General features: G+C 40.5%; 1 protein-coding gene across 1 annotated transcript in view; it reads left to right on the top strand.

The window, feature by feature from the left end:
• cpne2 (copine II) overlaps nucleotides 1-24,778 on the top strand; it is a 37,623-nt gene extending 12,845 nt beyond the window's left edge. Inside the window, exons 10-15 of the mRNA XM_063004701.1 lie at nucleotides 6,541-6,674; nucleotides 8,300-8,354; nucleotides 10,646-10,697; nucleotides 10,853-10,986; nucleotides 22,463-22,699; nucleotides 24,590-24,778. Of these exons, the coding sequence (XP_062860771.1) occupies nucleotides 6,541-6,674; nucleotides 8,300-8,354; nucleotides 10,646-10,697; nucleotides 10,853-10,986; nucleotides 22,463-22,699; nucleotides 24,590-24,697 (720 nt within the window). The 3' untranslated portion in view covers nucleotides 24,698-24,778. The remainder of the gene's footprint in view (nucleotides 1-6,540; nucleotides 6,675-8,299; nucleotides 8,355-10,645; nucleotides 10,698-10,852; nucleotides 10,987-22,462; nucleotides 22,700-24,589) is intronic.

Genomic DNA, 24,778 nt, shown 5'->3' with positions numbered 1-24,778 from the left:
CACCGATCAGCCATAACATTAAAACCACCTCCTTGTTTCTACACTCACTGACCATTTTATCAGCTCCACTTACCATATAGAAGCACTTTGTAGTTCTACAATTACTGACTGTAGTCCATCTGTTTCTGTACATACTTTTTTAACCTGCGTTTACTCTGTTCTTTAATGGTCAGGACCCCCACAGGACCACCACAGAGTGAGTATTATTTGGGTGGTGGATCATTCTCAGCACTGCGGTGACACTGACATGGTGGTGGTGTGTTAGTGTGTGTTGTGCTGGTATGAGTGGATCAGACACAGCATGTCCACTCATTGTCCACTCTATTAGACACTCCTACCTAGTTGGTCCACCTTATAGATGTGAATTCAGAGACGATCGCTCATCTATTGCTGCTGTTTGAGTTGGTCATCTTCTAGACCTTCATCAGTGGTCACAGGACGCTGCCCACGGGGCGCTGTTGGCTGGATATTTTTGGTTGGTGGACTATTCTCAGTCCAGCAGTGACAGTGAGGTGTTTAAAAACTCCATTAGCATTGCTGTGTCTTATACCCTCATACCAGCACAACACACACTAACACACCACCACCATGTCAGTGTCACTGCAGTGCTGAGAATGATCCACCACCTAAATGATCCTGACCATTGAAGAACAGCATGAAAGGGGGCTAACAAAGCATGCAGAGAAACAGATGGACTACAGTCAGTAATTGTAGAACTACAAAGTGCTCCTATATGGTAAAATGAGCTGATAAAATGGACAGTGAGTGTAGAAACAAGAAGGTGGTTGTAATGTTATGGCTGATCGATGTAAGTGTGTTAAAAGGAGAAAACATTCACCCAAATCTATAATTACTGTGGCAGCCTGTCTTGCCTTACAGCATTATTTCTACTCTACAGATGTATTTTATTAAGTCAGGTAAAGACATACTGTTGAACCTCAGTTCTTAAATCCACTCCTCAGTTCTCTTAATCTGCTCCCTTGTCAGATAGAGTGAGTGAGTTAGAGCATGAAAGAGGATAATAGTCTTACAGAGTGGTTTCCAGTCATTTCAACTAACAGACCATGTACCATGTGTCGAGGTGTCTTCAGCACCGTGCTATATGCATGTTCTGCTTGTTGTAACACTAGATTGCAGTAAGATTAGTGTTGGAGGCAGTGTGTTTGTGTTTTCACCCACATTAAATGATCAAGGGGTCAACACTAGGCTACCAGGCAGCTGGAAACAGAACAGAATGTGTTTTTGCGTGGGCATTTGATGTCCATGTAGAAACAAATGAATGCAGAGTGGTGCAGCAGTCACTGAATGTTGAAAGGCACACCAAAAGAGAAGATTGATCCTTATATTTTGACTGTTGTAGGAACGTTCAGATCTAATAATTTCTAAAAGGTGGATATAAAGCATCCATTGTACCTACTAGTTGGCAGAAGTAATGGTAGATTAAAAGTATCCTTTTACCAAATGTAAATCTGTCCAGATAAATAGAGTAAATGGCAAACTGTAGACTCATCAGATCATCTTTTGTATAGCTCAGGATTTAGGTTCTGAATCTTCATGTACTGGCCTTTAGTGTTGGAGACAGTGTGTTTGTTCACCCACATTAAATGATCAAGGGGTCAACACTAGGCTCCTAGGCAGCTGGAAACAGAACAGAATGTGTTTTTGCATGTGCATTTAAGTCCTTGTAGAAAAAAATAAATGCAGGGTGGTGCAGCAGTCACTAAATTTAGAAAGGCACACCAACTGTGACACTGACATGGTGGTGGTGTGTTAGTGTGTTGTGCTGGTATGAGTGGATATTTTTAAACACCTCACTGTCACTGCCGGACTGAGAATAGTCCACCAACCAAAAATATCCAGCCAACAGCGCCCTGTGGGCAGCGTCCTGTGACCACTGATGAAGGTCTAGAAGATGACCAACTCAACAGCAGCAATAGATGAGCGATCATCTCTGACTTTACATCTACAAGGTGGACCAACTAGGTAGGAGTGTCTAATAGAGTGGACAGTGAGTGGACACGGTATTTAAAACCTCCTGCAGTGCTGCTATGTCTAATCCACTCATACCAGCACAACACACACTAACACACCACCACCATGTCATTGTAACTGCAGTGCTGAGAATGATCCACCACCCAAATAATACCTGCTCTGTGGTGGTCCTGACCACTGAAGAACAGGGTGAAAGCAGGCTAAAAAGGTATGTAGAGAAACAGATGGACTACAGTCAGTAATTGTAGAATTACAAAGTGCTTCTATATGGTAAGTGGAGCTTGTAAAATGGACAGTGAGTGTGTGGTTTTAATGTTATGGCTGATTGGTGTGTGTGTGTGTGTGTGTGTGTGTATATATATATTTATGTTCTTAAATCCACTCTCTAGTTCTCTTAATCTGCTCCCTTCAGATAGAGTAAGGTACAGCATGAAAGAGCATAATAGTCTTACAGAGTATATATTATATATATATATTTATATATATGCACTTTTCTGTTTTCTGCTTCCATATTATTGATCATTATTGTGGTCCGCTTTACTAACATTTGACCCCTGGATCTATGTTTTAGCAAATCAATAAAACAGGATAAGTAATATGCGTTAAACTTTGTTGCAACATTATTTGTTGTTTAAACTCCTGTTAAAACACAAGCAAGGTCTATAAAGACATTTCAGGTTTTAAGGAGTTTGTTATGAACTCCTGTGGCCTGCACAGAGCTTGACCTATCTATTGTGAGCCAAGACGTCTCGTCCAACAGTGTTTGTTTGTTTGTTTATTAGGGTTTTAAAATAATCTTTTACACTTTGGTTACATTCATGACAGGACAGGTAGTTACTCATTACACAAGATTCATCAGTTCACAAGCTTATATCAAACACAGTCATGGACAATTTAGTATCTCCAATTCATCTCACTTGCATGTCTTTGGACTGTTGGAGGAAACCGGAGCACCAGGAGGAAACCCACGCCGACACAGGGAGAACATCTAAACTCCACACAGAAAGGACTGCTCCACCTGGGGATAGAACCCAGGACATTATTGCTGTGAGGCGACAGTGCTACCCGCTTAGCCACTGTGCCGTCCCCCAACAGTGTTTGACCTCACACATGTTGTTTTTAATGAAATGGGCACAAAATCCCAAAGATACTGAAGACTCAAGGCTGGTATAGTGGACAGCAAAAGGTTGCAACACACTGTTATTTAGCAGAGGCTAAACTCCTTACTATTGGCTATGCCTACAACATGAAGAACACCAATTAATGTATTTAGGTAATTATTTTTTGATCAAATAAGTCACTTGGTTTTACAGAAACAAAAAAATATATGTTTGCAGTTTACAAAACACCCCATTTTCCTATCCTTTACCATGGAAAGGCTTTCCACAAGGACATTTCATTTCAAATTTGTTTAGTTAACAATAAAACAATAACAACAATAACAGGAATTGTGTGTAATGACGTGGCAGTAATATTACACAATGCAGAAGCATAAAGCTGCTGGAGTCTCTTAAATATATGGGACAGTCATGCTGTGACTATGACCTCATCACCTTCAGGCCATCGGGCACCTAAAATAGCACCCTCATTCTGTCATCCTCTATTAGCTTCTTTTTTTAGGTCTCATTTTCAATAGTGTATTTTTGTCTTTGTCTTACTATCAATCTGTCACAGGGGGACAGTGGTAGCCAAGAGGGTAGAGGTTTGGGCTATCAATCGTGGCTAAATGTATGCAAATACCCCATCTAATTAGTAGCTTTGGCTATATTAGTTCATCACATTTTCAGCTGTATTGGGCTGCGCCTCCCAGTTCCATCAAAGAAAAATTGCTAAAAAAATAAAGAACAGATTGACATTCTATGTCAAGAACTATGTGTGTTCAGATGTTGGCAACAGTATAGGAATTGCCCTCTCCTGATTCAAAATCATTAGCTCAGTAAATGGATTAAGGTGGTTACTAAAAAAGCTTGGAATTGAAAAAGCAATAATGCACAAAGCTAATATCCATTGTAATTTAAAAATAAATTGGTTAGCCGTTCCTATCTTACGGCCAGCCCTGCTGACCTACACCGAAACGTGGTTGCAATCTTTTGACCAGCATGGCGGGCCCCTGGAGGAACTACCTACATATTTATCCACAGGCCATTGCTACTGACCCATACTAATCAATAAACAGAAAGTGTGTCTTTCCGGTAGCTATTTAAAGACTGTCTTTTGGTAATTTATTAGGATTTCTGTGGGCGGGCGTAATTTTTTATTGGGTGTATGAAGACTAGAACATAATAAAGAAGTTGCTGATCAAATTGATGCATCATTTATTATAACAAACTGATTTTGAGTCACTGTTCTTTTAGCTATAGAAAGGGAGTCATTCACAACGCACAAGGTAACCAATATAAATAAAAAAATTATTGTCTTCACGTATTCCTGGCTAATATTTTTTGAAAAACTGTTTTTTACATTCTTCTGGAAGCATCTTTTGTTACGTCAGCATCATTTTTGTCGTGTTTTAATGTATCTTACATGTTTAGTTTCATTACTATTTTGTTTCTGTGTGTGTCTCTCTCTCACACACATTTTTAGTCCCTGTATCCACTGGACAGACTAGCCTAAAGTGTGATGTTGATGTTTGTACAGTAAATTCTGTGTAATGTGGAGAGTGAAAGCCCAGCGAATGCTCGACTCACAGATGGTGGGTAAACACTGCCTGAGGACAGAGCTGTCAGAGCTCAGTCGGAGCAGTGCAGACTTGTAAACCTTTGCTAACAAGGACATCACCACATGTGGCTTGCAGCATTTGATTCAGCTTCTAGTGAAGACACATATCCGAGTACGTCTATGTGTTTAAAGGTATTGTAACGGGTCAGTCTGCGGTACCTGCGTCGACTGGGAGAAGGGCACATAGGCTGACCTGTTGGTAGGAGCTCTTGCACTCATTAGTACAACATGATTCATCTGGCTCATTGCTTTATATTCTCAGAGCTGAATGTGTACATGCTGTTAGACAAAGCTGGTAGGGTAAATCAGCTTGGAAATCATATTTTGTTGAACAAACTATAGGTGGGTATAGGGTGTGTTCGAAAACCTAGTGAGCTCTCTACATAGACAGCATTTTAGGTCTTCCTACACATGAGAAGTAGGCTGTTCGAATTCTTAGATGACTTAAAATGCTGCCTTATAAGGTGCCTTATTTAGAAGCGATAAACTGCCTGAATAACGAGGGAGCATCCAATGCTTCCTCAGGGGTGAAAGCAATCCCAGCATTCAGTGCGGCACAACTTTTCTCACAAAAAATTACAAATTCGTCCGGAATTGTTAAATGTTAATAAGTTCTCATTGATTTTTAATTTATATAAAGGTGCACAAGTGTCATTTATTTGCAAATGTGTGCTTGTCAGTGACAGTTTACCCGTTTCGGTAAAGGAAGGGAGATATTAGCTGGCATGCTAGCGGGTTGTGTCGCTCAGCCCATTGGTTTGAATGGCCTGATGCTAACTGAGTTAGCTTAGTAAAACTGCAAAAACTGTGGCGAGGTGAAGTAGTTTGTCTGAATAGCCTGTCTTAAACACTAATTAACCATAACATTAAAACCATCTCCTTGTTTTTACACTCACTGTCCATTTTATCAGCTTCACTTACCATATAGAAGCACTTTGTAGCACTACAATTACAGACTGTAGTCAATCTGTTTCTCTACATGCTTTGTTAGCCCCCTTTCATGCTGTTATTCAATGGTCAGGACCCACACAGGACCACCACAGAGCAGGTATTATTTAGGTGGTGGATCATTCTCAGCACTGCAGTGACACTGACATGGTGGTGGTGTGTTAGTGTGTGTTGTGCTGGATAAGACACAGCAGCGCTAATGGAGTTTTAAAACTTTTTTGTGTAGTGACACTCTGGTGGACCGAGTAGCTGGCGTGTCACTCCATCCACTTTGGTTTCTTCTTGTTATTATATCTTTGGTAGTTTACCTCAGTGGTCACTTAGCGATCTGTGTTGTTTGATCAAGAGGGCTGATTGTGTTCTCTGGTTTATCTCTGTAACACTCTACAGCAGGGGTGTCAAACTTATTTTCACCGAGGGCCACATCTGCATTATGGAGGCCCTCAAAGCGCCGATTGTAATGTATCCTGCTGTGATTGCAGTCTGCCTTTCAAGTCTTGGACTATTTGTTGTTTTTCTTGGAGGCTAAATTCTGTGTTTGGTGGTAAAATGCCAAATTTATACTGTATATTTTTAATGTATATCTACATTTATATTGTACTGCTTTACCACAGACACAGCCTCATAACACAAGAGACGTACGTACATACGATTGATTCTGTTCAATCACTGCACTTGGGTCCAAAACTATTATTGGCATGTTTTTGTTTTCTCACCATGCACACTGCACTAATAGACTTCTAAAAATCCTCCCACTATGTGTATGAATAAAGTTTAAATATTTAAAAAATGATGTCGTACAATTGTGAAACCATTTCCTAGATTACTGTTCATTCGAGACTGCTGATAAAAATACATTTCTGTTTGTGTGCATCCCACCAGGTTGGCATTGACTTCACAGCTTCCAATGGGAACCCTAGGGAGCAGTCGTCCCTCCACTACATCAACCCGATGGGCACCAATGAGTATCTCTCTGCCATCTGGGCTGTGGGACAGATTATCCAGGACTATGACACGTTAGTTCATGGATTATTTACAGTTTTACCACAAACACAGTGCGATTACTTTATTTATATGAAAATTTTTATAGCTTGGAGAAAAACTTTGTGAACCTTTTGGAAATTGCCTGTATTCATTAATTTTATCATTAAGTTATCTAAATAATAATATTAGACAAAGCACATTCTGTCCTAAATAATTAGAAGTCAGTTGACATGCCATTTAAACAATTACAGTTTATGTTCCAAATTATACAGTGCTGTAAAAAATAATTGCCTTTTTTATTCCATCTGCATTTAAATGATTTGCTGTAATTAAAGAAAGGATTAATTTTACTTTCTATTATAAACCCCATTTCCAGAAAAGTTGGGACATAGTAAAATTTAATAAAAAGAAGAATCTGCTGGAGACACAGGCGTAGTAGCACGTTGATCTGTGAACTTCTCATAGCTGACAATCACCTGTGATCGACAGACACATGCGCCTCATGGTAATTTGCTTCACGTAGAAGGTTTCCTATTTATCACGGCTCGTCGCAAGCTCCTTGGTTGGCAAACCTGTGATGCCGGATCACTCAATCTACTCCGCTTTTCACTTACTCGCAATGTAAGCAACTCACCCTGGCATCACAGTTTCAAGGGCCTCATGTGGGAACCATCCTGGGAGAAAAGACTGCCCCAGAGGCAGCTTGACACTCCTGTTTTCTAAACTGGATTTGCCATAAATACACCATTTAGTGAACCGGGAGTTGCAGAAAGTTCCTTTACTGTCCTCCTTTCCGTGAGCTTGGTGTTTCGTGGATGGCTGGCGTAGAGCTTGTCATTGTGACATCCAGTTCTTATTTTTGTACTTCCCCGTTTCTATCCACTTTCTCCAATGTGGGTTGCTGATGTACTGTAATTTGTTGCTTTGTTTCTACTAATTTGGCCACACTTTTATTTGCGATTATCACCCTTTTTTTTGCTATCTTGCAGGTGTGTGGGCATTGTGCCTTGTTCTCTTTTCCAGAGAGGCATGCCCAGCCCCCATTATACCATGATTTTTTTTATTTATTTATGCATTTTCTCCCATTTTTCTCCTTATTTAGCATAGTCAATCTGTCTTCCACTGCTGGTGAGCCCTGATTGCATTCGAGGAAGGTATATTTCCTGCTCACGCCTCTTCCGACCCGTGCGCAACCCTTAGTGGACCCCTTCTTTTCGCTCATGCATTCTGCATAGATGCCTCTATCTGCTTATCAGGGTCCTTGCATAGCGTTTGAAGACCCCACCCACATAGTCCGGTCATCCCGCCCTTGCAGACATGATGACCAATTAGTGCCTGCTGCAGGCACTGCCAATTATGCATGCTAGATGGCGCCCATCTAGCCCACAGAGGAGTTCAGAATCTCGACACTGGTGTGTTACACATGCATTCAGGATACACATACAGTATTTGTTAATGAATCATCCCAGATACATATTTATCCAAAACTGAATAAATTAACCATTCATGCAGAAATCTGTCATTCCAAAGGGTTTAGTTCCATTCTTTAGTTCCAAGTTTTATTGTAAGCAACAGTTTAAGTAAGTATTCAGTATTCAGATTCAAATCTGTGCAGTAGTCGAACTCTAATGGATTTATTTCTGTTTTCTGTCCACAGAGACAAAAGATTTCCAGCGCTTGGCTTCGGGGCTCAGCTCCCACCAGACTGGAAGGTAGGAAAGTGTGTGCTCATGTACTCGAATGTGGGAGTGAATGTGTGCTTTTGTTTTTATGTGAGGTCCAGTTTGTTCACCTTAGAGACTGAATGAATTAAAGCAACATAGAGCAAAAATGCTAAATAGATGAGTGAAGGGCAATTAGAATTCTAAACTGGCAGAAATTGTGAGATGAAGAAAACATATAATGCATGCATATCCCAGTGATTATGCAACTGTCAGCCCATCTGGGTTCCCATGGCACTGGAGTGATGAAGAGTACAAGTGAGAGGACGAGGAGAAAAAGAGGAAAGGAGAAATGTGTTATCTATATTACAAAAAAGATCAACTGACAGCCTGGGTTGCAGATATAACCTCTTAGCATGTTTTCTCTGGCCCTAAAATAATGTAGAATTTGTAGATAAATATGAAAAATATTCCAACTGACAAAAGGCACTAAATGTATAATAATAAAAAGCTTGTGTTGTATGGGGTGTAGGGATGTAACGATACACTCTACCCACGATGCGATGCGATTCACAATACTGGGTTCACGATACGATTTTTTCCAGATTTTTTTAACTGAAATTGAACACAAATTATGACAAAGTTTCCTTTTATTATTTCTCTTAAAAAAGAAAATAAAAGCCGCTCAGGTGGCGCAGCAGTAAAAACACACTCTGGAACCAGAGCTGGATCTCGAATACATCGTATCGAATCTCAGCTCTGTCTGCCGGCTAAGGCTGAGCGGCCACATGAACAACGATTGGCCTGTTGTTCAGATGGGCGGGACTAAGCCGGATGGGGTCTCTGCCATGACTGGTGCAATTACGACCTCTGCTGGCTGATTGATGGAGCCTGCACAGAGATGAGAAAAGGGTGCTCTCAGGGTGTGTCTCTCCGTACACAATGCTGAGCTACACTGCACTCGTCAAAGTGCAGGTGATAAGATGCATACGGCATGCTGCCGACGTGTCGGAGGCGGCGTGGGTTAGCTTCGTTCTCCTCAATCAGAGCAGGGATCGGCATTGGTGGAAAGGAAGCATGACGCAATCGGGCAATTGGACACGCTAAAAAGGGAATAAATAAATAAATAAAATACTGTATTTGTGTTGATCTTTTATTCATCTAAATAATGAATGCCCTTTTATTTCTGAGGTAAGTGCAAACAATTTTGAATTGAGCCCAATTTGGCTAAAAACCCCCGAATCTGGCAACCACTCGCATAGCGCCAGTGACGTCAATCAGGCGAGGTGTATAGCGTCAGCGCCCTCTGCTGTTTAAAGTGAATATCGATTCATTTTACACGTCAAATCGATTTGAATCGTGAAATTTTTGGATCGATTATTAACTGTCTTGTGGTGCATCGTTACATCCCTAATGGAGTGTATTAAGAGGATAATTATAACAAACATCTTTTTATACTTGTTGGCGACCTTGTAGGACAGTGGAAGATTCCACTGTTAAAAGAGATTTCTTAGCTAGAACATAGAAACTGGTCTAAACCAGCTAGAACTGGGTTTTGGAGGTCATACAAAGCAGTTGATGCACTTTTTATCACGTACACCATGGGTGTGTTCGAAAACCTAGAAAACTCTCTACATACACAGCATTTTCCGCCATCCTATGCGCACTCCTGAGAAAGAGGCTGTTCGTAATCTTAGATGTCTTAATATGCTCACTACTAAGGTATCTTAAAATTTCAACGCTATTTTGATGCAAGAACGAGGGAGCATCCGATGCTGCGGAGAAACTAAATTATTATTGATTAAAATAATCTGTAAAAATCGGTCACATTGTGCATTATTTGTGGCCAAATATAAGCATCAAAAATATACTAATGTCATAAAAGATTAAATTAATTTTGGGGTATTCTGGGATATTCCGCTAGCACACCAGCATGAGATTCTGAACTCCTCTGTTCGAAACCCAGTCGGCTGGGCGCCATCTAGCAGGCATAATAGGCAGTTCCTGCAGCAGACACGTTTCTGCTAGGGTGGGATGACCGGTCTATGTGGGTGGGGTCTTCAAAAACTGTGTAAGGACCCTGATTAGCAGATAGAGAGGCGGCTGTGCAGAGTGCATAGGTGAAAAAGGGTTCCTCTAAGGGCTGCGCGCTGGTCGGAGGAGGCGTGAGCAGCAATATACCCACCTCAACTGCAATCAGGGACCCCCAGCAGAGGCAGACAACAGTAAACAGTTTTGGATTTAAGTACCATATTGAAGCAACAGTGTTTGATTCACTGCGATTGTTGGTGTGCATGGTGTCATGGCTGTTAAACATAAAAATTTGTCACCTTATATTACAGGTGTCCCATGAATTTGCTATCAACTTTGACCCTACCAACCCATTTTGTGCAGGTAAGAAAATGAATAAATGCACCATCCTGTACATTATAACATATTATTTTACATAACCCATATACCTTTAAACATAGAAGCATGTTAAATCTAAACATTAGAGATGGTAAATTCCTGAAATGACCTTAATGGCAGCTAGTCTGTGTTGTGTGCAGGCGTTGAGGGCATCGTTAAAGCATACTCCACATGCTTACCTCACATCCGCTTTTATGGCCCAACCAACTTTGCCCCGATCATCAACCATGTGGCACGCTTCGCCTCACAGGCACTGCAGCAGGACACAGCAGCAGTAAGTGCAAGATTTTACTATAGTAAACAAGCTCATCCTGCCTTCACCTTACAGAGCACACTCACATGCCACTATCATACCCTTTTATTATTTTAAGTGCAGTCCAGCAGCATGGCTCCTGAGGATCTGGGTTCCATTCTTGATCTGTAATGGGGGTGGGTCGTGTCTCGTGAGTGAAACCTGGCACCTGCAAGAACAAAAATAAAGCCACATGCAGGATGTTAGAACGAGGTAGAACAATACTGTGGCAAAAATTGTAAATAAATAAGTTGGCCAAAACAACCAACACAAAGTAACAAATAAAACATCACACAAACATATCAGCCCGCAACGGAGAAAATGAATAAAACAGGGATAGTGCAGAACTGAGAACTGGTTGTCACAATATGACAGGATGCTCCGGCCATCTGTGACAACCCAGTTCTCGAAAAAAAGCAAACATAGGGAACCCTACACACAAGCCGGGAATGGCAATGCATGAATTGCACCCCAACCCAATCAACTGTCATCCCACACATACTGTGGCATACATTACATTTACATTTTTGACATTTAGCGGATGCTTTTATCCAAAGCGACTTACAGTATCGTGACAGCATATTGTCTAAGCAATTGGGAGTTAAGGGCCTTACTTAAGGGCCGGACAGTGGCAACCTGGCAGTGGTGGGGGTTGAACCAGTGACCTTTCGATTACTAGTTCAGTACCTTAACCCAGGGGCGGCTCGTTCCTTAGGGCAATCGGGCAACGCACCACCAAAGGGCGAAAGGGAAGAAATTTTTCTATCACAGCTGTGACTGTTCTGGAGTCTGTCATGCCTCGGAATATCGTAGTCCAATCAGCGTCGAGTTGTGTTCTGTACAGTACCACCCCTTTTGGGCGATTTCAGTCTGGATTGCTCTCATAGGCTGCGTCCGGAATCGCATACTTCCATACTCAATAGTACGCGAAATGAGTACGCGAGAGCGGTTAGTATGTCCGAATACATAGTATACACAAAGAGGTATGCGAGAAGTACCCGGATGACCTACTTATTGGGCAGCCATGTTTGAGTATGCAAGCGATGCACACTTGCGGTCTGTTAATGTATCCCATAATGCAACTGGAGCTGCGTAGGCGTTCGAAGCGTAATAAGAAACAAGAAAGATAGCGGTCCTCTGTTTACAAGTGTAAGTAAGATAAATAAAATAAAACATTTTAAAGACGAATTAATAACAAAAACACGATAAATATCCAAAAGTTTGGCGAGTGGGGTTTGTAATGAGTCTGTAACCATGGTGATATTACGTCATCACGTCCCACGTCATCACTTGACGTTGGAAAGATGGCGGATGTAGTGCGTAGCAGTGTTATGTGCATACTGCATACTTCTGTACTGGAAGTATGTACTTTTTTACCGGCAGAGTAGTGCATACTTCCTCCAATCTAGTACATACTATCTAAGTATGCGATTCCGGACGCAGCTATAGACTCTCATGTTAGAGCTTTGTTTTTTTTAACTGCAGGTGCTGCAATACAATCTGAATGAGTTCCGGGAGGGCTCGCACTTACGTGCTTGCGTCACACGTAACCTGGTGTCTCGATCTCTTTAAATTGTGAATTGTGAATTGTGATTGCACTTATTGGATCTCCCCAGTTGTTTAATTGTACTTCTTTATTCATTGCACATCAGCCCTGATGCCAATCTTTATTCTGGATCTGCTGCACCTAAAATAAAATGCTATCTGATGAAGACTGAATTAAATTGTTAGGGTGAAGGCTTTACTTCATTTTATGATTAATGGTAAAGCTGGTCTCTCTCCATGTTCAAAGTTAATTGTGAGGGCAAACTGACAGATGACTTAAGATGTTAATTATTTAAGCTTTAATTTACCCATTGAACTGGTCACCTTGGCCATCATCGCAACAATTGCCCCCCCCCTTCCCGAGAGATTTGGCAGGAGCCGCCACTGACGTGAATGTACCTAGATCTAGAGTTTGTGTGCTTGACTGGCCTGCCTGCAGTCCTGATCTGTCTCCTATTGAAAATTGGCTATTTTTTTTTAAATGCCGTTTTTGTAGTTTTAAATACGACTGTTTTTAGCATGCCATAATTTCATTGGCTTAATTTTGGCATAATTTACTTCATTAGAAGCTTCGCTCATAAAAACATTAGCTACATGAACGGTACTTATGACTCACTTGTGCATGTTAGATGAGTAAATCACTACCCTAACATTTTTTCCTACTCTGGAAAAATAGTCCATATGGTGAGATGTTTTTTCCCCTATATTTCATGTGAGATTATATAGGGTAGATGGAACGTCTTTGTCATAAACAGTACTGTATATGTAACGAGTCATTACCTTGATCCAGCGAACTACAATTCCCATAAGGCACAGCGTTGATTGGCGCTAACTCGTAGCACCTGCGATTCACCTATTTAAGGAAACCCCGAGCGTTACTCCGTGCTGAGTCAAACTCAGTCGGTAAGGTAGTTGGCTGGCGTACGTTCGCTCTTCGCTTCATTTAGAAAAGTACTCTTCGAATTTATTTCTTAAAAAAGTAGCGCAACTTCAGTGTTTGGAAGCCATTACTCATATTAAAGTGAATCCTCTCGCGAGTCGATTCTCCCAACTGAATCTGACTCGCGAGTCGATTCCTCGCCTAAACGAGTTTTTGCCAAGTTTTGGGGGAAAAAAACATTCAGGGTCTCGACTCGTGTGTCAGCTGGTTGGTGATTGTGCTGTGCGATACTGCAAAATTTGGTATCGACCCGATACCAAGTAAATACAGGGCCGGTATCACCGATATCGATCCGATACTTTTTAATAAGTAAAGTAGATGCATCATCAAATTGCTTAATCTGAATGAATTTTCATGACCTTTAGGTGTATTATTGTAATACATATTTTTTTTTTTAAGTAGCTGCTTTCAGAAGGGTTGTAGATGAATTCAGTTGTTTAAAGCGGTCCGATTTCTTGTTTCTGGTTTCCTTGGCTGCTCCCGTTAGGGGTCGGCGGCGGATTGTGATCCGCATTATTGATTTGGCATAGTTTTTTACGCCGGATGCCCTTCCTGACACAACCCTCCCTATTTTTCTGGGCTTGGGACCGGCGCTACAATGCACTGGTTTATGCATCCTACTGGCTAGGTACCTATAGGACAATTCAGTGTCTCCATTTAGCCTGGCTGCATGTTTTTGGACTGTGGGAGGAAACCAGAAATTTTGACACAAATTGGTAAATTTGTAAAATTTGGTTGCTGTCTTGTTGCATAACCTAATTGCATTTTAGCTGTAGATAACTGATACAAGTCTCCTTAATCCCAAAATTTATTTTGATCACTCCAGTGTGCTGTTTGTTCAGACCGCTTAGCTTAATTTATATAGTTGGAAAGATTCTGTGTAAGTGATGCTTCAAACAATGCAGTAATCATTTTAAACTGTATATTGTGTTTACCTAGGTTATCTGTCTTAAATTATTTGTTCAAAACTGTCACAAATATGCAGAAATTGAAAGAAATAGACTGACTTCCATTTGTGTTTTTTGTGGGTGGTGGATCAGTCTTGGCTGCTAGTGACACGATGTGTGTTGAGCTGCTGAGAGTGCAGCAGCATCACTGAATTTTGTAAACAAATCAATATTGCTGATGGCTTGTGAATAGTCTGCCAACCAAAAATGTCAAGCCATCAGCAACCTGTGGTCGTAAACTGACACTCATGAAAGCCTGGTGAGGGATCGAAAGAAACTGTGCAGGGAAGAAAACGGTACTGAATCTGAATGTACTGTTTACCATAAGCAGTACCCACAAGAAAGGTGTGTTCAGTAAAGTGTGCATTGTACTTTATGCAGTTGCAGGATGCTGGTGTTTTTATAGCAATATTATATATTTGTCTCATAAGATAAATAAAATCATACATACAGTATGTGCACAACATTAGCTGGTCTCAGCTCACACGTTTCGAAGTTTTACCATTTAGGTATTATTAATATTCTTTCTAATAATAATAATGATAATAATACTCTAAAAACTAATTCTACTACCATATCTATTACTACAACTATATTTACTACTACTTCTCTATTACTACTAGTCTATTACTACCCTACTACCACTACTTTACTACTACTACTACTCTACTACTGCTATTACCACTTCTCTCCTACTCCTCTTCTACCACTACTGTTACTACTAGTCTACTACTATTACCACTACTACCCTTTTACTACTATTGCTGCTATGGCTACTACTATTACTACTACTTATTTTACTACTACCAATATTAATAATAATTGCCCTTTTTACTACTATTACTTTATTACCACTACTACTGTTTTATTACTATTGCTGCTACCACTGCTACTCTACTACTTCTGTACTACTACTACTATTACTACTACCATTACTACTACCATTAATAATAGTACTACCAGTAATACAAATAATTGCCATTTTTTTTACTAATACTACTCTACTACCACTACTTTACTAGTACTACTTTTACTCATATTACTACTAGTCGTCTACTACTACTACTATTACCACTACTACTCTTTTACTACTGCTGCTGCTACCACTACTACTGTTGCTACTTCTCTACTACTACTATTACTACTACTACTTTTACTACTACCGTTAATAATAATACTACCAATAATAATTGCCCTTTTTACCACTACTAATTTATTACCACTGCTTTACTACTACTGATATTACCACTTCTCTACTACCACTACTATTACTACGTCTACTACTAATCTACTACAATTACTTTACTAGTTCTACGTTTACTCATATTACTACTAGTCATCTACTACTACTCTACTAACACTTCTTTACTAGTACTACTTTTACTCATATTACTACTTGTCGTCTACTACTACTACTATTACCACTACTACTCATTTACTACTGGTGCTGCTACTACTACTATTATTACTACTACTCTACTACTGCTCTACTACTACCATTAATTAAACATGTTCATATATTCTTTTAGTTGTATTCATATTTTAAAAGCCACCTGTTTTACCTGTGTACATGTGAAATTAAATTAATTCTTCCACATTCTGTTCACATTCGTCATCAGTTACAGAAAAACAATCAGTAACAATAATTAAATTTCACATAAAGGGTCTAAGTCAGTAGATCTTTTGGGAATGTGCATTTTAAAAATATATTTTATGTGTATTCTGTATTCTTTTATCAGATATTTCTGAATTTAGTTTTAGTATGTGCAGTTATATTTTACTACTCAATCTTAATTACTTTAATGGAATCCTGTTACGCTGCTGATCTTGGCTGTAGAATCCTCTCTTTTTAAGAATATGAGCCAGCGCTGCAGTTTACCACACCCACCTTGCATCATTCCTTAAGACTTTCCATCTACCACTGCTGATGGAACAGTGCTTCTCTTTCTGCTGCTCCGAGTAATTCCAAGTGGGTCTGTAAATAGCCGTCAGTGTGCCGGGTGACTTTAACATCGTGGAAATGTGTTACCAACTCTCGAGATCTGTGTCTGGCTTAATGAAAACAGTGCTGCTCCGTTGTTCCTGATTGCCCCCACAGCTGTCTGCTGGTCAAACTCAGCTTGGTGTGTGGGCTCTGTGTGAATGTGGTCATTGTCGTTGGCTTTACTAGGGGAAGTGCATACTGAAATACATGTGGGTTTAACTTTGAAGATTTTTTGGGGTGTTTACAGATGAAGGTTTTTTATTTCAGATGGAAATAAGTTGGACCTGGCAGGTCACACCTCAACACTAAAGCTCCAGGAGTAGTGCTCTACCTGCAGGTTTTAAAGAACGAGCCCAATATACTGGATACTTAAACTAACCATAGACCTTTAACCAATGTTGTTGTCTTGATGACGGTGTATGTCTCTCTAAAATCCTAATATATGCCTCTTTGCATTCTTATTTTACCTCAAATTTGTTACAGGCATCAAATTACATTTTTTATATTTACAATATATATTCAAGTTGGTCAGCTGTCTGTTAAATAGAGGATTACTAATTTATAGATTTGTTTATAGCATTTTACAAAATGACACCAAGACACCAACTCTTCTGGAAATTGGGTTTAAACAGCTGTCATTGCAAAGGAAAATGGGAATTCTTGACTGGCCAATTTCATTATCCTATCCACTCTCCCATCTTACTGAGCATGCATTTCATTTGCTGAAAACATAACTGCAGACACAAAAACTGCTGAAACAAGCTAGAAGAGATAATGGTCTGGCAGAGCATCACCAGCAAAGATGCGCAGAATCTGTTGATGCCAATATCTCAATGAACAATGAACTGAATTACTCACCATTCACTGAAATGACATATTATTTATAGTCAGAGCACTGGTTGCGATTCCAATATGGTTTAGTCAAGATATAGCACTAAAATGGAATTAAAGACAGAAAAGGTGTGGCATGTGGTAGAAACTCTCTTTGTAATTAACTTCACACTGTGTCTTCATATAATCCTTGATGAGATAGCTGTGACAAGAATTGATTCTGTGCTCATTAAACCATTTTATGTGGATTTGTATCCTAATTATGTTCCCAGTAACAATGGTAATCAAGTTATTATCTGTATAACCAAAGTTATTCTGACACCAAACCTACTGAAGGTTTGTTGCCAACAAGCTCGTCTTTATCTAATGCCAAGTTCACACTACACGACTTTCCAAGTCGTCAGGTCGCTGTACAGTTCACACTACACAACTGGATCTCTTGTAATCAGTCTTTCAAGTCGGTGTGGCTTTCACACTACACGACTGATCGGCGATAGGGGGTTTCACACTACACCATCTATCACCAACTGGAATCGCAGACGAGCTTCTCTGACCAAACTACGTTTTGTCATGAAAACAAACGCAAGAAGTGATGAGGGGTTTAATGATACCACGTCTAATAATGCACGTCAACAAGTAGCGAGCGATCAAAGTTTGTGCGCTAATGTGCAGCATAAAATCAAGTGGATTTGGCTACACGAACAGCATGGATTGTTCTATAGTGAGTTGGAGGTTAATAAATATTTTTTGCCACGGTTTTGTCAAGAATGATAAGGTCAGAAATACTGTAAAACGTGTGTGTCAATGTATTATGATATAAACTATATAATGCCCCTGTCCCACGTTTTTACAGCTCCTACTCCACGTTTCCCCTCACCCCGTATCTTGCATTGTCATTGGCTGTAGTTCGACACCGCACTAATTGACTGTTTCAGATATTTAACATGCTAGATATTTTTCTTCAGTCTGCGAACGCTTGGCAAGCCGCTCTGATCGAGTCGTTGAACAGTTCACACATAGCGATCGAGAGCCGAGTTTCGATCCCTGAGCGAGCACCAAGATGCTTCCGAGCTGCCACATCTAGCGGCGACCAGTCGGCGAGCAAAAATCAGGGCAAAAATCGTGTAGTGTGAACTAGGCATAACTGAATTGCTGTAGGCTTGCTAGGACCGCCTCATAGTGCAAATTAACCAGTAAACGTGAGGCACTTGTATGCTGCGTTAATAAAAAATGTTAAATCACTAAACATAAATCTTAAAGCCTGAATTTCACAGCAAATTACATATAACACAAGAAACGGCTCATTTCACGGTCCGTGACGCGATTTTCACGGTCATGAACTAAGTAGGGCCTTACATATAGGGCTGTGTACTTAGTACATGCACATGTACCAGTCTCACTGCAGAACTTTGCATCTACAGCGTCTAATTGCTTAGTAAGAAAACTCCTGAAATGTGCCTCTGGTTGTCATTACAAAAATCTTCGAAGCTGCTTTGAGCAGGCGCTGCACTTGCATTTTCTCCCCCTCTTATTATCAGCCTAACAGAAAGCAAGCCTTCCCTTTTCAATTAAAGATATTTATAGAGACTGATTCAGTGAACAAATGTTCGTTCCTTCTCCCTCTGTTGGTTATAAGCTTCACTGACTAATGAGGCAGAACCCTCTAGACTTTCCGGATTTGTTTGCTGGTCAGTGGCATGACCACCTCCAGCCTTTGTTGTTTTTATTTCTGCAGAAAACATCATTAGAGCCAGAGCACAGGTGAAAATAACATTCTGATAATGGCTTCAGATACAGATTCTCTCACTGTGCAGTTGATCTAAAAATATGGTGACTTGAAACCTGTTTATTACAAAAGAAATTGTCACAAATTGGGTTTTTATTGACTAGAACTTTTCAACGTTGGCAGCTCAGTGGTGCAACAGGTAGAGAGGGAACTACTCAACCAGCCACATATATCTGGTCATGTAGTGTAGTTTTGGAAGATGGATCATTTTTCAGTCACTGTATAGGACTAAAAAAATAATTGGTGCAGATTTTTGGACTTTTCCAACATTCCAGAAGTTAATGACAAAGCATTTCACTATTATTAGGTCTGCAGAAGCTTTAGACACAGAACTGGAATACATGGGCTGACCTATCGGTGTCTAAACACAGACAAGAATATATGTGACTAATAGTTTTCTTGCTTGGTAGAAAGACATAATAGTTATTATTTACACTCAATTTAAAAGTACCCCGGTGCTTCTTGTGCTTAATAGTACCCTGTCTCCAACAAGAGATAAAAATAGAAAGAGAGAATATAAATCTACACTAGTGTAAACAAAGGCAAGTAAAGAAAACAAATGCAAGAAAAATACAAATAAGCTGACAAAAATGCTTAGCCCATATAGGTGTTTAAATATACAGTATGTAACATTATGTATTTGTTCATCATGGGTGAAGTATTCTGATTTGTGTCTTTATGAACAATTGATCAGATATAACTGTGTGGAATGGTGGCTCAGTGGGTAGCACTGTCACCTTACAGCAAAAGGTCCTGGGTTCGATTCCACTGTGAAGCGGTCCAGGTTCTTTCTGTGTAGGGTTTGCATGTTCTCCCCATGTCTGTGTGGATTTCCTCCCACAGTCCAAAGACATGCAATCAGGTTAATTGAAGATATGCCCTTGCTCTTGTTTCCCTAGAGTATGTTTGTCCTGTAATGGATTGGCAACCTGTCCGGGGTGCTTCCAACCTTTCGCCCAGTGAATTGGACCCACTGTGACCCTAAATAGGATAAAGTGGTGGTAAAACAGACAATGAATAAATTAAATATAAATTCTTTCCTCCCAGTCCAGATAGTCTGTTTGGATTGATCAGTTCCATAGTTGAAGGCATTAATGTATCTGTCACAATAAGTGCACTGTACAAGATGCATAATCCATATAAATGATGATATAAACACACTTAAGCTGTAGAATTCATTTACAGTAAGTCAGTTCAGTAAGAAAAATAAATGAATCAGAGTGGATTGGGCTACATGACCAGCGGGGATTGTCTGTTCTGTAGTGAGTTGGAGGTAAATAAATGTTTTGCAATGCAGTGATGGTATTATGGTTTGGCGTGGATGATAAGATCACAAATACTGTAAAGCTTGTGTGTGTGCCAATGTATTCTGACATAAACTAAATTATGCCCCTGTTCCACACATTTACAACTCCCTGCATCCTGTATCTTGCATTCTTATTGGCTGTAGATTAATTCCGCACTCGCTGCCTTTGCAATGTGCTCGCATCGCCTTTCACACTACACGATTTTGAGTCAGCGACAGGTCCAGATATTTAACATACTAGATATTTTTCTTGAGTCAGTGAGCTTTCGGTGAGCTGCTCGGAACGAGTCGTTGAACAGTTTACACATAACGATCGAAAGCCGAGTTTTGATCCCCGAGCAAATGTTGAGTTTCCTCTGAGCCGACACATCACACCTGTTGCCGAGCGAAAATCAGTGCAAAAATTGTGTAGTGTGAACTAGGCATTAGCTGTTGCTGTTTTTTTGTCTTGTCAGTATGTTTAAACCCTTTGTGTTTTTAGATTTTTTTATGTAGAAAGATTGTCATTCAGTCATTTCCTCATCTTGTTTTTATCACATCTTTTACTCTTAAGCTTTCTCCAGCCTTGAGCCAGCTATCTAGTATAAGTATAGATTAATTTTCATCAATAGTCTGTTTTCATCTGCCTGTGTATTGACCTTAGCCATGGAAACTATGGTTACTGGACATAGTGGTCCTTATAAACACGCTACTGCGCCCACCTACACATTACAGCATTTTAACTTTTATTTTGTGGTTGAATAATGCAGTAAAATCAGAAGCAGAAAAAGAAATTAAATAAAGCTTTCTATTTGTTAGATCTGTGTCTGGTAAACAAGGTCCTTAAACCATTTACACAACCATTACTTAAGATTTTAATCCATCCTGCGGTTTGGAAAAGAAACATGATTTTTACTTTGACATTTCTGCGTGGGTGGGTGAACCACAGGGTTGTAGTTTAGGACTCTTGCTGTTCTATTACCCCAGGACTCTGATGAAGAAATGCTCTATGTCAGCGCAACAGCAATTGTGCAGCTGGAAAACAGATTCATTAAGTCGGCCTGCTGAGCAGAAGCAAAGCTGTGTTAAATGTTTAAGTCGAGGAAGCGCTACTGTGAGGAACAGCAGGAGGAGGAGAAAGTGACAGTGTAAAATTCCCTCTAGCACTTATGTCCTCCCCCATCCTTCTGCCTGCTGGAGTGCGAGGAGAGGATGGTTGGGTCTAACCAAACATTCCATCATGAGCCTCGTAATGCAGTTTTATATCGTTTAACACACTTAATGTAATATTTAATGTAATATTTGTATAATTTTGCCAATGTTGTATATACATATGAAGGCTACTATTTAATACACCGCTATACATATATTATTGGAAATCTTATGCAAGTGAAAGTATCAGGTTTAGAAAGGAACTAGGTGGCCTTGATCCTACAATGTTAACATGATTCTTGATTGCATGGGTAATTTTTTTTAAACTTTTTAATGGATTGCTCACACTTGCTCACTCACTGCCTCGACAAAAAATATTTTAGGGAATTTATTTTATTTATTTTAATTACTGAATAAAGATCATGAATATCCAGTAATCATTTAACTGGAGTGACACGGTGGCTCGGTGGGTAGCACTGTCGCCTCACAGCAAGAAGGTCCTGGGTTTGATCCCCAGGTGGAGCAGTCCGGGTCCTTTTTGTGTGGAGTTTGGATGTTCTCCCTGTGTCTGCGTGGGTTTCCTCCGGGCGCTCCGGTTTCCTCCCACAGTCCAAAGATATGCAAGTGAGGTGAATTGGAGATTCACCTGTCCTGTCATGAATGTAGCCAAAGTGTGTAAAACATGTTTAAATCCTAATAAATAAATAAATGTTGCTGTTAAAGCTGCAAAGAAGGGGTCAACATTAAAATATTTTTCCTAACTGGTTTTGAAAATAGATTTCCAACAGATGATGGTCAGGTGTCCACATACTTTTGCTGTATAGTGTAGTATAACAGTCAAAATAAGAATTACACTATTGTTGTTGTACTAATATAACTGGAAATGCGTCTCCAGAAACAATGGATTTGCACACTTAAAATGTGGTCATTGCTTTCATGACATCAAGTATAGATTAATTGAACCTTTTCCCATAATGCCTCTTTGCAGCAATACTTCACGTTGCTGATAATTACTGACGGTGTGATCAGCGACATGGATGAGACCCGCCACGCTATCGTGCAAGCTGCCAAACTGCCCATGTCCATTATTATAATTGGCGTGGGCAACGCTGACTTTGCAGCGATGGAGTTTCTGGATGGAGACAGCAGCGTACTGCGGTCCTACACGGGAGAGGAGGCTGTCCGGGACATAGTGCAGTTTGTACCGTTCAGGGACTTCCGCAACGTGAGTACTTCACCTAATGTTATTTTAAAGTTACACACTACTCTTCTCATGCGCCACCTCCTTGTTTCTACACTCACTGTCCATTTTATCAGCTCCACTTATATAGAAGCACTTTGTAGTACTACAATTACTGACTGTAGTCCATCTGTTTCTCTACATACTTTTTTAGCCTGCTTTCACCCTGTTCACCCCCACAGGACCACCACAGAGCAGGTATTATTTAGGTGGTGGATCATTCTCAGCACTGCAGTGAAACTGACATGGTGGTGGTGTGTTAGTGTGTGTTGTGCTGGTATGAGTGGATCAGACACAGCAGCGCTGCTGGAGTTTTGAAATACTGTGTCCACTCACTGTCCACTCCTACCTAGGTAGATGTAAAGTCAGAGACAATCGCTCATCTATTGCTGCTGTTTGAGTTGGTCATCTTCTAGACCTTCATCAGTGGTCACAGGACGCTGCATGCCCACGGGGCGCTGTTGGCTGGATATATTTTTGGTTGGTGGACTATTCTCCATCCAGCAGTGACAGTGAGGTGTTTAAAAACTCCAGCAGCGCTGCTGTGTCTTATCCACTCATACCAGCACAACACACACTAACACACCACCACCATGTCAGTGTCGCTGCAGTGCTGAGAATGATCCACCACCAAATAATACCTACTCTGTAGTGGTCCTGGGAGAGTCCTGACCATTGAAGAACAGCATGAAAGGGGGCTAACAAAGCATGCAGATAAACAGAAGGACTACAGTCAGTAATTGTACAACTATATGCTTCAATATGCTTCTATATGGTAAGTAGAGCTGATGAAATGGACAGTGAGTGTAGAAACAAGGAGGGTGTTTTAATGTTATGGCTGATCAGTGTATGTATTACTGTTTCAGTGGCAGTTTGCAGCTCCGTGGTGTTACTCTGTTTATATTATTCTATTTAATTTAACCTCAAATTGTCAGCATACTTATTTAATCAATACTTCTGGTGCTGTGGTGTGCTGGATCAGCTCTACGGCATTCAGTGGGAGTAGGAGTGGGTGTTTTGCATGGCATGTGACTTCCTCAACTGAGCATACAACAGTCCCTGCAGCAGCCATTGCAACAAATGGAAATTAAATTTGAGTAGAGCAGCACCAAGTGTCTTCATCACTTCCTTACCAGATTAGTGCGTCTGCCACAATGATTTATTTTATTGACAAGAGACTTATTATAATAAACTGATGAGCATATCTATCTCTCAATTTTCATCCCAATCCAGTTGTGTCCACTTACTCGATTGCATTTACATTTTTGACATTTAGTGGTCACTTTTATCCAAAGCAACTTACAGCTGTGACAGTAATACCGTCAACCTGGCAATGGTGTGGCTTAAACCAGTGACCTTCTGATTACTAGTCCAGTACCTTAGCCACTAAGCTACAACTGTGATTGCATTTTGCTTCCTCTCTACTGATGCTGACTTCCACTCCTGACCAAGGAGAGCCGTGACTAACACATGCCCCCTCCAGGAGTTCATATGGGGCTCAGTCTCGCATAGGGAGATCAGGCACTGATCCCCATTATCCCCCGTCTCTGTGCAGGCACCATCGGTTAGCCAGAATTGGTCGTAATTGCATCTGTTTAGAGGAATCCCTTCTGGCACCCTCCCTACGAACTAGCCAATCATTGTTAATGTAGGCGCCCAGCCTGCCGGTAGCAGAGCTGAGATTCAAACTCACAAGCTCGAGATGTTAGTGTATTTTACTGCTGCACAACCTTCTGACATGGCATCCAATTGTGGATTTGGTAACTCTGTGGTAACTTAGTGGTTAAGTTGGCCCCTGAGCAAGGCCCCTAACTCACACCTGCTAAATGCTACATATATAAATACACTGTGATTATATGTTTGCTCTTTTCACAGGCGCCGAAAGAAACTTTAGCCAAATCAGTTCTGGCCGAGCTGCCTCAACAGGTCACCCAGTACTTCAAACAGAGGAACCTGTCGCCTAGAAACACGGTGCCTGAGTGAAAGATTGAGGCTGGGAGTTCACACTGCATGTTGCCAAAATTTACTGTTTACAAAAAGATTCCTTAACAAGTCTGAAGGACA

The sequence above is a fragment of the Trichomycterus rosablanca genome, chromosome 11 (genome assembly GCF_030014385.1).
Source record: "Trichomycterus rosablanca isolate fTriRos1 chromosome 11, fTriRos1.hap1, whole genome shotgun sequence".
NCBI classification, from domain to species: Eukaryota; Metazoa; Chordata; class Actinopteri; order Siluriformes; family Trichomycteridae; genus Trichomycterus; species Trichomycterus rosablanca.
Note: the sequence above shows the minus strand (reverse complement) of the source record. Positions and strands in the feature narration are given on the sequence as shown.